This window comes from Chelon labrosus (genome assembly GCF_963514085.1).
Source record: "Chelon labrosus genome assembly, chromosome: 17".
Lineage (NCBI taxonomy): Eukaryota > Metazoa > Chordata > Actinopteri > Mugiliformes > Mugilidae > Chelon > Chelon labrosus.
The window spans coordinates 16235073-16248551 of NC_140350.1; the positions used below are offsets into that span (position 1 = coordinate 16235073).

At 40.6% G+C, this 13479-nt stretch overlaps 3 protein-coding genes across 4 annotated transcripts; all 3 read left to right on the plus strand.

The window, feature by feature from the left end:
• Positions 1-164: 164 nt before the first annotated feature.
• LOC311502554 (histone H3.2) lies at positions 165-1897 on the plus strand. The gene has a single exon (XM_084564827.1). It carries the CDS (start codon positions 314-316, stop codon positions 722-724), a length of 411 nt encoding a protein of 136 aa, XP_084420953.1. The 5' UTR covers positions 165-313; the 3' UTR covers positions 725-1897.
• A 2031-nt stretch (positions 1898-3928) lies between these two features.
• On the plus strand, positions 3929-4552 carry LOC311502262 (histone H2A-like). Its single transcript, XM_084564404.1, has one exon. It carries the CDS (start codon positions 4122-4124, stop codon positions 4503-4505), a length of 384 nt encoding a protein of 127 aa, XP_084420530.1. The 5' UTR covers positions 3929-4121; the 3' UTR covers positions 4506-4552.
• A 2039-nt stretch (positions 4553-6591) lies between these two features.
• Positions 6592-12142, plus strand: LOC311502284 (histone H2B-like). Of its 2 annotated transcripts, none has more exons than XM_084564441.1 (3): positions 6592-7143; positions 8204-8371; positions 8539-12142. In XM_084564441.1, exons 1-3 carry the CDS (start codon positions 6776-6778, stop codon positions 8678-8680), a joined length of 678 nt encoding a protein of 225 aa, XP_084420567.1. In that variant the 5' UTR covers positions 6592-6775; the 3' UTR covers positions 8681-12142. The 2 variants fall into 2 exon arrangements, with proteins under 2 accessions (XP_084420567.1, XP_084420568.1); XM_084564442.1 differs by having other exon boundaries at positions 10169-12142.
• Positions 12143-13479: the final 1337 nt, after the last annotated feature.

Sequence of the window (13479 nt, forward strand, 5' to 3'; positions counted from 1 at the left end):
AGGTGAGTTTTTAATGTTGATAGTGTTCATTCAGTAATAATAGAAATTATTAAATGAAAATCTAAATTTCTGAAAGCTTAACTTAAACGAATCAAACACATTCATTTGAAAAATTAAGCACTCGTCTTCAGCAGCCGTTAGTGACGCTTTAATTTTGAATGAGTTTAATCCAATAGTTCAGCAGCTCCTGCGCGCGTGCGTCTGGACCAATCAGCGTTGAGGTTACCACGGCAGCCTCTATATAAAGCCGCCGTTCACGCAAACGCTACATTCGCTCTTTAACTGGTAACACAGAAGAGACTAATAAAGAACCATGGCTAGAACTAAACAGACCGCCCGTAAATCCACCGGAGGAAAAGCTCCCAGGAAGCAGCTCGCCACCAAGGCTGCTCGTAAGAGTGCTCCGGCCACTGGTGGAGTGAAGAAACCTCATCGTTACAGGCCCGGTACTGTGGCTCTAAGAGAGATCCGTCGCTACCAGAAGTCCACTGAGCTGCTGATCCGCAAGCTGCCCTTCCAGCGCCTGGTTAGGGAGATCGCTCAGGACTTTAAGACCGACCTGCGTTTCCAGAGTTCTGCCGTCATGGCTCTGCAGGAGGCCAGCGAGGCTTACTTGGTCGGTCTGTTCGAGGACACCAACCTGTGCGCTATCCACGCCAAGAGGGTCACCATTATGCCCAAAGACATCCAGCTGGCCCGCCGTATCCGCGGCGAGAGGGCTTAAACTCGCCAGTTAGCACACCACAACGGCTCTTTTAAGAGCCACCTACCTAAACTCAAATGGCGTCATTTCTAATTTATTTCTATAAAAAAAGCTTCCATATTTGAAAAGTGTCTATAGAAACAAATAATTGCTATTAAAATATATGCTTTGGGGCTTGGATGTAAATATAATGTAATTTTTTATTTTACAGTTTTTTTACAATCACTTTGCTACTATTTTCAGAACCTTGATGTCATTTTTCACAACTGTAGACTCAACGGTTATCACTTGTAACACAGGCTGTGTAATGTTCAAAACATTGCATTGTGCATTCACATCTTTAAATAAATCTTGCACTTGCACAATCATTGGTTCAAAAAACAAATTTACTGTGAAATACCATTGAAACAGAACTATAGATCACACACAAGCAACCAATAGTTTCACTGTGTCATTGTTTGTACAATCATTAAATATTGTAGAACAAAATAGGTGATACAGGTTTCATTATGGTACTACATGTACAGTACAGTAAATACATCTCTGTAAAAGTACTGCAGTAGTAGAGAGAATACTACAAAGTTTGTAATACAGTATATTGACGCAAAACACTAGATAGAGATAGATAGATACTTTATTGATCCCCAAGGGGAAATTCAAGACAGTACAATCACAACATAGGTTTACAGTATTTGAATCAAAGCAACAATACTGTAATTAGCTATGAAATACAGTAGAAAATAAAAGACAGTACTGTAAAACATCAAATGCAGTGTTCCTCAACTTGCTTGCTTGTACTGTACATGTAAGAAACAAAACAGGAGCGATTACTGTATTTCTACATTGTCATCAACTCTGTGTTGTGGATTTGGCCACAGGTTCTCGTCTACATCACAATGGGTGTTTTCATTAGCCAAACATCTTGGAAAAAACCTTTGGGCATGGCGAATCCAGGCCTGACAGTTGTCTGCTGTGATGTCATTGCAGGCGTCATCCATGGATATTGTAGTCTAATCGGTTCATGCGCCACGCTAATTGGTGACAATGAATCTCGTTACGTAAAGTATCTTGAAGCTTTCATGATTGGACATGGAAGATTGTTTGTCTGTTTCCATACAACTATGCATTTAGATTAATGCAACAGTTACTTATCATTTTGTATCAACTGATAGTTAGATCATTGTAAAGAAATGAATAGACACTCATTTTAAATGTAATGTGTGAATTGGCTTTTGAAATAGTAGTACTTTGATGTTACAGTAAGAGTAATGCAACAGTTATCATTTTGAGCAGTTGTATCAATTGATAGATCATTGTAAGGAAATGAATAGACACTCATTTGAAATGTAATGTGTGAATTACCTTTTGAAATAGTAGTATTTTGATGTTAAGTTGTATCATATTGAACAGGTGATTTTTTTTGAATGAACAAATGATCTAAGTTTTATGTGTATTGTATCCAAGCAATTGAGAAAAGGGTTAGAGTTTTGAAAAATGTGCATTTTGATCATTGGTTGTGAGTTTTATGTCTAGAGTTGTGAAAAATGACATCAATAATATATCAAGGTTCTAAAAATAGTAGCAAAGTGATTGTAAAAAACTGTAATACACTTTACTTTTAGAACATGTATTTGTACTTAAACAGGTCCAATATGTGCTCTAAATCCTTTTGTGTATATTAATTCACAGAACATTAATATGAAAAATCACTAAAAGATTAAGTTTAAATTTAATTCTTATTCTGTGCATAGTTATCATTCAGGTTCCTGGGATCCACAATTTCACGGGACCTGAAGTGGACCTCCCACATACTCTGTAGGGAAGAAGGCCCAGCAGAGGCTGTACTTTCTGCATCAGCTCAGGAATTTCAACCTGCCTCAGGAGCTGCTGATCATCTTTTACACTGCAATAGTCCAGTCTGTCCTGACCACGTCAATCACAGTCTGGTTTGGATCCGCCACCAGACATGACAGGGACAGACTGCAGAGGACAGTCAGGTCTGCAGAGAGGGTCATTGGTACCGACCTTCCCTCCATCCAGGACCTGTACTGGTCCCGGGTCAGGAAGCAAGCCAGTAAAATCTCCACAGACCCCTCCACAACCTGTTTAGACTCCTCCCCTCAGGCCGGCGTTACAGAGCGCTGTACGCCAAAACCACCCGCCACAAGGAGAGTTTCTTCCCCCGGGCTGTCGCTCTGTTGAACTCTGGCCAGTCACAGAGTGCGAGACCATTCACATGAACAAACAATAACTCTGCACTATTGTATATAGTCACTGTACGAATCGTTTGTGTATATATCTGATCCTATTCTATATTTTATGTGTATAGATTGAGATTTAGTTTATTTTATCTTATTTTTATTTTTAATGTTCTTCACTTATTTAAATTTGTGTGTTTATGTACAAGAGAGTAAAGCTACCGGAGTCAAATTCCCTGTATGTGCACATACTTGGTCATTAAATCTGATTCTGATTCTTATTACCTTCCTCATAGTGGCTCGAGTAAGCACCTATTTATCTTTTTGTTTTCTTGTGTAGTACCATGTAGCACCATGTAGGGCTGTTGGTCTTTGAGTCCATTGTCTTCTTCCTGAGATCTGCTAAAATGTTCCTGATGACAATGACACTGTTAATCATCATCTGAGCAAAAACAACAGCCAGAACAGACGTAACAGTAATCTTGATTGTAAACTCAATCCTAACTCTAAATCCCGAAAAGTAATACTATTCTAACAACATCATTAGGAAAATAAGTGATACGACAACGGTAAATTGTAGAGAAGAAAAGAAAGAAAGTTGTGTAGTGAGGAGGGTTTCTCACAACGAACTATTCTTTCTTGATCACTGTACAACTGTACTTTCCATTTCAAATCTACTTGTATTATAGTAATATAAGATGTGTTGTTCATTGTATGTGTTGGTTGTACTTAATAGAACTAGTATTTTGGATAAAACTATCTGATAGAGCATGAGAAGTTCTGTCTTTCTAGCTTTTAACTTTTTAAGTTTTTACTGATCTCAATCACTGAATAAAAGTTTAAATGATCAGTAAATGTATAAAATCCGATAAGTTCAATCATATTGCATTATTATTCAAACTTTATATCAACAAGTATGACAAACAAAAGCTGCTTCCCACAAATATATCAATAAAGACATAAAAAAGTTTGTCTTTTAACTGTGAGTAATTTACAGGGACATTTGTGGATGGCTTTTATTTTGATGAATAGCTTACTTGATGAATGGAGAGTATAAACGCACAGGCGGGAATGACGGTTGTGTGGCGCATGCTCGGTCTCACTCTGAAGACAACCAATCGCGTGTGAGCAGCAGCACAGTCTGATTTGCATGACGGTGGTATAAATACAGAGCTCCGCGATCTAGCCATCATTCTCTGAGAAAATAAACAATCGAGAAAATGTCTGGACGTGGTAAGACCGGTGGAAAAGCCAGAGCGAAGGCCAAGAGTCGCTCCTCCAGGGCCGGGCTTCAGTTCCCCGTCGGCCGTGTCCATAGGCTGCTGAGAAAGGGTAATTATGCTCAACGTGTTGGTGCCGGAGCTCCCGTGTACCTGGCAGCGGTGCTGGAGTATCTGACCGCTGAAATTTTGGAGCTGGCTGGAAACGCTGCCCGCGACAACAAGAAGACCAGGATCATCCCCCGTCACCTGCAGTTGGCCGTCCGCAATGACGAAGAGCTCAACAAGCTGCTTGGCGGAGTTACTATCGCTCAGGGTGGTGTGCTGCCCAACATCCAGGCGGTGCTCCTGCCCAAGAAAACTGAGAAGCCTGCCAAGAAGTAAAGTACTGAGAAGAATCCAACCAAACAATGGCTCTTTTAAGAGCCACCCACTACTACTGAAAGAGCTCCTGTTTCAAATGTGTAAAATGTCTTCACAGGAAATAGATTAGTTTCTTTATTAATCTCAAACAGAGAATTTTCTGTTGCAGCAGCAATGTACAGGCATTCAACACATACATAAATATAACAAAGCTATAAATCAACAATAAAAAATACAGTAATTTCTCTACCAACTAAGATACATGATTCAGAAAGATAAAAGGTAAGCTGTTAATGTTGGGATATTCCATTAAGGTGATGGGAGAAGAAAATATATTTTACAACATCTGATTCAAGGTGAAGGAAAAACCAAGTGACACTTTCAACATCAGCTGCAGAGTTAATCAACTTGAATCTTGATGACCGTGTGTTTTGAACCAGTAAAAATAGTTTTCTCCTGGATGAAACTACTTTGATCAGTCTTGGAAACGAACTACAAATCTCAAGTTACATTGTTAAAAGTCATATCGTGTCTGAACTCCTTTCTATGTACAGTGTTTCCTTCTCTGAAGCTCAAAGCAGAAGTGTTCATTGGACAAATGTTAACAAAGCCCACTGCAACAAATGTAAGAGGCAGAGCCAGAACCGATGTTTCGTATTACAAACTCCTCTTTGGAGACTTTATGAGCCAAATGAATCACCTGAACTGAAACTGGACTGGCTTTGCCAAGATAATCGACGACGATAAAAGCGAGGAATTGATGTAAATATCTAACACAGGCTGGACACCAGCAAATAATTAAAAACATCAATGACAAACTCCTTTCCAATAACCTCAGAGGCATCATCTTGTTGATATCGGTGAATAGACTAGTTATAGTCCAGTGGAGCTGCTATGTAACAACTAAAAAAATGTCCAATTGTGATGAGGATGAAACCATCCAACGTCTTTTAATAGACTGTTAGAAAAAAAAAAAAAAAAAGAAATCAGGAACAAAATGAACACTGGGTTTTAGTGTTATCATTAAGGAGAAATCTGTCATGTATGGCCTTTTTAAAAGAGAGTTTATATCTTTCATATCTGTTTCTATGTAATGATGCTACTGAACCTCTGTGTTTGTTTTTCACTGTATTTTAACTTGTTTACTTCCCTTTTGCACTTGGCTGAATTGTAAATGTATGGGAAAATGTCTCTGTGTTTATATTTTTGTATCTGGGGGTTATATGAATACATGTATGTAAAAGTATGTATTTTGCTGATGGACCTCTTTATATTATCGGGACTTATTCACCGGGACTTCACTTCCTTCCATCCAGGACATTGCCAAAAGGCACTGTCTGACAAGGGCCAAAAACATCACTTCATCACCTCAGACCCCTCTCACCCCCAACATGGACTGTTCTCGCTGCTGGCCTCTGGAAGGAGGTTTCGCAGCCTACAGAGCAGAACAGCCAGGTTCAAAAACAGTTTCATCCCGTATGCCATAAGACTGCTCAACGCATTATAAAGAGTACCCCCCTCCACCCACTCCCATTACCCTGCAGTTAAAAAAGTGTAATAATATTTATCTACATTTTAAGTTTTTTTAGATGTATATTTATTGTATTATGTATATACGTTCCTGTAAATTGTACATACTGTTTCTGTTGTACATACAGTTTCTGTTCAATATTCCTGCTGTACTCTGAGCCATTGTACCGAAATTTAATTTTGATGGAAATCAAAATGACAAATAAAGTCTGTCTAAGTCTGTCTTGTACAGTAATACTGTAGAATTGAGAGAACCACTCATCTTTTTTATAAGATGTTTTTGAACTGAATTAATAACGTGAGCATTGGTGGGTCTGTCATGCAAGGATTTGTTTTAAGTGGATTTTGTTTTGCAAACAGCTTCATCTTTTTATGTAAGTTTTTTATGTAAATAAAAATATTTATTTGCATCATCTTTTGGAGCACGACAATTTCACTTACATACTTAAAAAATATGTTTATGAAAAATATTATTTTCATGGATTATATAATTATTATTTTTTATTGCCACACTTACTTTCACTCAGATTTATTTCTACTTTAGACTGAGTTGTCCTTCCACGACCACTGTCTTCTGCTGCAGGAAGAAATTTCAAACTGCTCTGGGCGGGAATTGCAGTTAAATTGCGCATGCTCAGTCTTATTCAGAAACCAACCAATCGTCTTCAAGCAACAGCACAGTGTTATTTACATATAGTGGGTATAATTACAGCGTTGCGGATATTTGGACTTCATCTTGCGGAGAAGTCGAAGATATAATCATGCCTGATCCAGTTAAAGCGCCCAAGAAGGGCTCCAAGAAAGCCGTGACCAAGACCGCCGCTAAAGGCGGAAAGAAAAGGAGAAAGTCCAGGAAGGAGAGCTACGCCATCTATGTGTACAAGGTACTGAAGCAGGTTCACCCCGACACCGGTATCTCCTCCAAGGCAATGAGCATCATGAACTCGTTCGTCAGCGACATCTTCGAGCGAATCGCCGGTGAGGCCTCCCGTCTGGCTCATTACAACAAGCGCTCCACCATCACATCCAGGGAGATCCAGACCGCCGTCCGCCTGTTGCTCCCCGGAGAGCTGGCTAAGCACGCTGTGTCTGAGGGCACCAAGGCTGTCACCAAGTACACCAGCTCCAAGTAAATTGTTTTTCCAACAAAACAACCCAAAGGCTCTTTTAAGAGCCACCAACTACAACTCAAGAGAATCTTTTCTTTGTATTTACTTTTTCTTTTTAAACTTGTAGTTTATTAAAAGGCAAGATGATGCTTGTTAAATGCCACTAAATTCACATGGACATACAAAATACATAGTGTATATTTCACATTTATACAAGAACCAATTTTAATGGTTAAAGTTAAATTACCAACTTCTCCTTGAAACTGATGCAACTGCTTATGTCTTTATAATTAAAGGCTCTATTATATTTGGCAAAAAAACTAAATGGAAGCAAACTATGCAATGAAGCTGGAACTCCATGCTGCCCTGCATGAGTAACATGTCTACTAAACACCATGTTTCTTATGTGGCATATCTTTGTTCTTGCTGGTTTAGCAAGTGATTCCTCCAGTCAGGCGTAGGGTTCATCCTGCTGTAGGGAGACTGAGCTCATGAACCTGAGCAGCTGTTCTGAGCTCAAGGAAGAGCCATGGAATTCACAAAAAGACCTGCAAGATAATTAAACATCTGTCAGCAATTTAAAGGTGTGAAAACCTGATATTTTCTTTGATGTGGTTTGAGAGTTTAAGTCTGGGAGTTTGGGGGATTAAACAGAGGAAACCTATAGAGGAATAAAAATCATGTCCTTTTAGTTGTGTTTAAATTGACTTAATTACAAAGTCTGGTAATTATTTAGTGTCAGCAGTGACCTTCAGTGTGATGCTGGCAGGTGACGGCCTCTGATGTCTGACTAAATCTGTGATCATTTCACATGAAGGAGGCTGAATGATTGGATGATTACTTCTAATTGCCAACTTGTCTTAACTGGAGATTAGGACCAAGCGATTCATGATTCAAAGAGATGCCACAGAAAATTGAATATCTGAGAAGCCTTTTCATTATGGATTATTTTTCTTTTTATCATCATGTAGTTAATTGATCTTGAATTGTTTATCACCTTTAGCCTTTCTAGACAAACTCGTTGCTGTGAAATGCTTTGTAAAAGGCTTCATTTCCTAACCCAGGTTTGGCCTCTTGCAGGATGAGTCTCTCTGGCTGGAGTCAGAGGAAGCTGACGTGCTGTCTGTGGAGCTGGACTCGACCGAGCGGACCGACGGTACCGATGCTTCGGGAGGTTTCGTTCTGGGTTTGGCCTGAACTCCAACAGATGCCGAGTTGCTCCACTCTTGACGACAAGGCCAGACACAGGTAACAAAAATCAGGCCCAGATTTACATGCATCCACTATCACAACCCAGACCTAATGTGTTGCAAGGAGGAAGTTGTTCATAATAGAGGATCTCAAGTCTTTGCACAGTTGGCAAACCGAGAGATAGCTCATCACATCATAGTGTTTGTGGTTTACTGTCATACCAGAGAACTCCTCAAGTCTAAAGCGTCCAAAGCAGAGATGAATCCTCCACTGTTTCCTGACATTCTCCTTCATCAGACAGTGGAAGAAGAAAATGAAAAGTCCTGCAGTAAACGGAAAAGAGAGACAACATATTTTTATTTTTGAGCCGGACATCTCACCTCTAGCCTTAAACAGAGCTGTTTGCATCAGACTAAGATAAACCAACTGAGTTGAGAGGACCAGCTGTGAAACAGTTGCATCATGCAGCTGTTGAATTTATTTTCTTTTGAACTGTGATCCTGAAGCAACACAACAGGCCTCGTATAAGAACACAGTAAGTTTATGATCATGAGACTGATCCGATCTTTCTTAAATGTCTCAGGAATTAATTTGAAGTGATCACATCATTGTGTTCATGATCGATTAGTCTCTTTATTTGACTTCTAACCATGCTGGACGTTCTCCAGCCTTCAGTAATTGTCTCTGTACATAAACCAGACAACAACCTTGCAGGGTGTTGAGTCCAGAGAACAGGTAGAGCAGAACTACTCTGCCTGGTCCCCAGGTAAAGAAGCCAGCAGTCCACGTTAGTCCCAGTAACAAGGTCAGACTGGACACCCCCTTCAGGTCCCGCATGAGTCCGCTCTGTGAACCGGCCGGGCTGTTGACCCGCATTTGACGAATCTGGATCAGAACCACTACAAACACCTGAGAGGAGGTTGAATACTGTTTTACTGAGATGTTGTTCATGAGCCAGAAAGCCTGGTCTGTCTGTGGACATTTAACTGTCTGAGCTGTGATGAAATATTAAAAAGATTTACCCCAGTGTTGAAGAGAAAGACGAGCACGGCATAGGCAACCACCGTCACATAAAACGTCACATCGTCCTGCAGCCAACAGCTGAGGGGAAAAAATGAGTAAAAAGAGGAGGAAGGAATAGAGAGAGGAATAGGGAAAGAGGAAGAGATGCATCATGTGCCAATATTTAGATGAAATGTGTTTGTGTTTGCAACATCACACCATGAAATATGTTTTATGATATGTTTAGCAAGTTTATTTATATTAAGTTTAAATATATTTAATGGGAAGCAAACACATCACTAAAGTGCTGCTCTATGTGCAGTATATTGGATTCTCTACTGTGTATTGATTATAGACGTTAGTTGATATTAACTATCAGAGGTATAAGATATAAAATAGCAGATGTGTGCACACAGTAGCTGTATGTAGATTTGTAATATGAGTTCTTATTAAATGTGCAACTCATCAGCACCACCAAGTGGGGAGTATAGTTTAGCCTTCCATTTAAAGTTAGTCTGTCTTACTGTTGATTTAAACCTCTGTGTTTGATGTGGAAGATGAAGCTAGAACTCACAAGTTGTCAGAGTTGTCTAGTGGCTCCAGCGTAGACTGAGTATCTGTGTAGAGCTGACGGCCGTACGCCTCTCTGTCCACGATGAGAACCAGGATGCAGGTGACCAGAGGAAGACCTGAAGGACAACACGTTGTTTATTTATGAGCGTTCAACATGTCAACGCCCCCGTTAGTGTCTGACTACTCACCCCACCCCAGAGCACAAAACTTGAGGATGTACGAGGGCACGTAGACGTTGAACACTTTGACGAGGGCAAAGTACATGTTAACGGCCTCCAGTCCCATCCAGGTGAACGACGCCAGGAGGAAGTAGTGGAGCGTGGACGCCACGGCCACACAGAGGCCATCCAGGCCCCAGGAGGACAGCCAGGAGTTGAGGAGAAACACCATGTTGAGCCCCAGCAAGGCAAGAGAGAGGTTGATGAGGATCTGAGAGGGATAGTCTCGACGAAGCTTTCTGAAGATCGTAGAAGGTCAGACACAGAAAAGATGATATTAAACTGTTTATTCTCATTTTAAGGTAAATGGTAAATGGTGAGTCTTTTAGGGCCGTTGGTGAATCACTGAATACAGGTTCATACGACTAAGAAAGCAGCACCAGGAACAATCTGTCATTCGAAAAATGTGTCCTCAATAGGTGTCAAAGTTTTCTAAATTATTTTCGACAGGTTGCATGTAAACACAGTCAGGGTATGAAATAACAGCTCAGTGGTTGGAGTCTTTACTCGAAGGCCGTGTAAGTGAGAACAGTGATTCCCAAGAAGAGTGATGAGACTCCACAGCCCACGTAGGTGATGATGGTCAGGATCTGCTCGTTAGCCGGGTCCACCTGAGTCCTGGAGACATCCTGGACACAGAATACACAAAATCAGTGTATTTATTTTATCCAGTGTGCCACTAAAAGAAAGAAACTAGACCGGAATCTGTCCAACCCCTCAGATTACTAGCTTGTCTGTAACAGACAGTTCATACCAGAAGAACTCCAAAGTGTGTGAGATGATCACACAGGCAGGTCGTGTAGTCGGAGCTGCTGTTGTACTTTCTGCAGCCGTGGTCGTCCCAGCCTCCGTGTCCATCTGGACGGGGGGGACACTGACATTTAATATCATAACACACCTGATCCATCGTTCAAAGTCTGACGAGTCAGGACCTACTGTTTTTATTGAAGTTCCAGTACACACACTGAACGTCCTTGGAAAGCTTTAACAGAGAAGAAAGTGAAATCAGATAATTCAGTTGCTGTGCTGTGACAGTAGTATTAAGCAGCGTGTTAGCGTGTTATAAAGCCTGTCCTACTGTGTTAGGTACAAGATGGTGGAGGGTGATTTTGATGTCTTCAGCCAGGTCTTTGATTGGAGATCTGGCGTTGGTCACACTGGCCGACACCACAAAGGTGTTGAGGGTTTGCCTGATTGTACCGCTCTGAAAATAACCACAAAATACAAATGAATGACTCTTTCACATCTAAGTCTTGTGAAGTGTTATTGTTGTTTTTTTTATGTAACATGAATAAAAAGCATTTGTAGGAAACAGTACATTGAAGAGCAACGGGATGCCGTAGAACTGAAACTGGACTCTCGGCGGCTTCGGGTCATTCTGGGGAAAGCTGTAATGCAAGACTGATGGCAGCGAGATGAACGCCACGGTGCCGTTGAAGGGATGCATGTTGATAAAAACCTGCAGCATCAAAAGAAATGTCTTAATTCTCCTTTAAGCCCGGACACCACAGACATCTTAAAACTTTCCAAGTGTACTTGATTTTGATTTTGTACTTGACTGGAAATGAATGTAAAACCAAGATTATGTAGAATAAACTTTATATCAGATTGTGTGGAGGGAGACAGTATTTACATCACTAATGCTACTGAGCAAGAAATACAGAGAAAGACAACTGGACGTTAAAGGGGAACTACTGTTTTTTACAACCTGGACCTTATTTCTGGCATAAAATACGATTGTTTACTTAGCCATATAACTTTTGCGTCATTTGTAGTCGTTCGGGAGATACTTAGATCTGCGTATATACATATAGTGGGAGTGACTGGGGCACCAAAATGTAGCCTCTAAATAACGCATCATCTTCCGCGAATCTCGTTCAGTCAGGAGGTACCTGGTACCCAACTTGCTACTGCTAGTTTTTTGCAACATGGCTGAATATGTTTCCGAAATGCTCAATCTTCTTTAGTCACAGGTTCTCGAATGAGAATATCTGCTGATCGTCTTTGTTACATGTTGTAAACTAAAAGCAAGATGACTTGAAGTTACTCCAGTTTTTCACATTGTCTAAATATACCTTCTTCTCTCACTTGACTCTAACTGATGCATTTATCATTCATCATATTATCAGTCATATTCTATTTGTCTGTTGACGTCCACCAACCTCTGGTTTTGTGCCGGCCTCATCAGATGACACTCCAAAAGTTAAACTGGAAAACTGTCCGGGGACGACATCCACCACTGATATAGCAATGGCCGGAGCGACCAGGGTGTAGGAGCCCGTGTAGCCCACCATCTTGTCTCCCACCGCCTCTGTAATATTCAGGATACTGGAAAGGGAAGCGGTGACTTCAACAGATGTCAGAGAAGTTGAGCTCTCATTTGGATTCTTGATTCCTTACGTGTTTGTGAAAGGCGGCAGGTCACTGTCTGATTCCAGGATGTCTGAGATAACGTTGACGAGTGCTTGGCCGAGGTCTGGTGCAACCTCGCTGATGTTGACGATGTCCTCCAGCTTGTCAAGTACCGTGACCAGCTCGTCGTAGTTGAGGGTGGAGTGGTTGCAGAGTAAAACTTCAATCATCTCCACCACATTCAGAGCGTTATCTGGAGACAGAGGATAGGTTATAAGATAATGCACTGATTTGTTGTCAGTGGGGTTTTAAAGATATTAAATGCATTTAAGCAGATTAGACATTTATGTCTTTGGTGGAAGATGCAGAACAGACTGATTTATTCCATATCAGTCCTTAACAATTCCTCTTTTTGGATTTAGTGAGCAGTACCAATCTTCTTTGTGGTTTTATCTTGTTTATATTAGGATTCAAGGATTCTTTATTGTCATTTCAATTTCAATTAGCTTGCTGCTAATAAATTCTTTGGAAACCCAAAGATCAGACCTAATCTCATTTGATGAGAAACAGAGGTCAGATCTGTAATCGTTAAATAGGGCTTCACATCAGATTTAGGACATTTTAACATTTCATTTGAACCATAAATTTGTACTTTAATCCCCTCACATGTATATTAAGGCGTCTTAAATGTGAAACAAAAACACATAATAAACATATGCAATTATTTTCAAGTTTAATTGTTGGACAGAAAATGTCTCTAGATGCTGAATATTGGACCAGGACTGTGTCGAAGCAGCTATCTAGAGCCAGACTCTGCTCATACATAGCCCTACACTGTTACACTCCAACATTCAAACACAGCTTTAATTGGAGGGGGCGGAAAAATGAAATGAAAAGAGTTTAACAGACCAGCAGTGACTTCAACTTGCTCCAGATCAGTTATAGTTTCCACCACTGGAGGGCAGTCCTCCACATCTGGAGCCATCCAGTGAGTACTGAGGCTCAGTTTGCTGTCAGACA

Coding starts and splice junctions, on each gene's coding strand:
- LOC311502554 (XM_084564827.1), top strand. CDS start 314: ATGGCTAGAACTAAACAGACCGCCCGTAAATCCACCGGAGGAAAAGCT.
- LOC311502262 (XM_084564404.1), top strand. CDS start 4,122: ATGTCTGGACGTGGTAAGACCGGTGGAAAAGCCAGAGCGAAGGCCAAG.
- LOC311502284 (XM_084564441.1), top strand. CDS start 6,776: ATGCCTGATCCAGTTAAAGCGCCCAAGAAGGGCTCCAAGAAAGCCGTG. Junction 7,144..8,203: donor ACCAAGTACACCAGCTCCAA/GTAAATTGTTTT, acceptor GGCCTCTTGCAG/GATGAGTCTCTCTGGCTGGA. Junction 8,372..8,538: donor GACGACAAGGCCAGACACAG/GTAACAAAAATC, acceptor CTGTCATACCAG/AGAACTCCTCAAGTCTAAAG.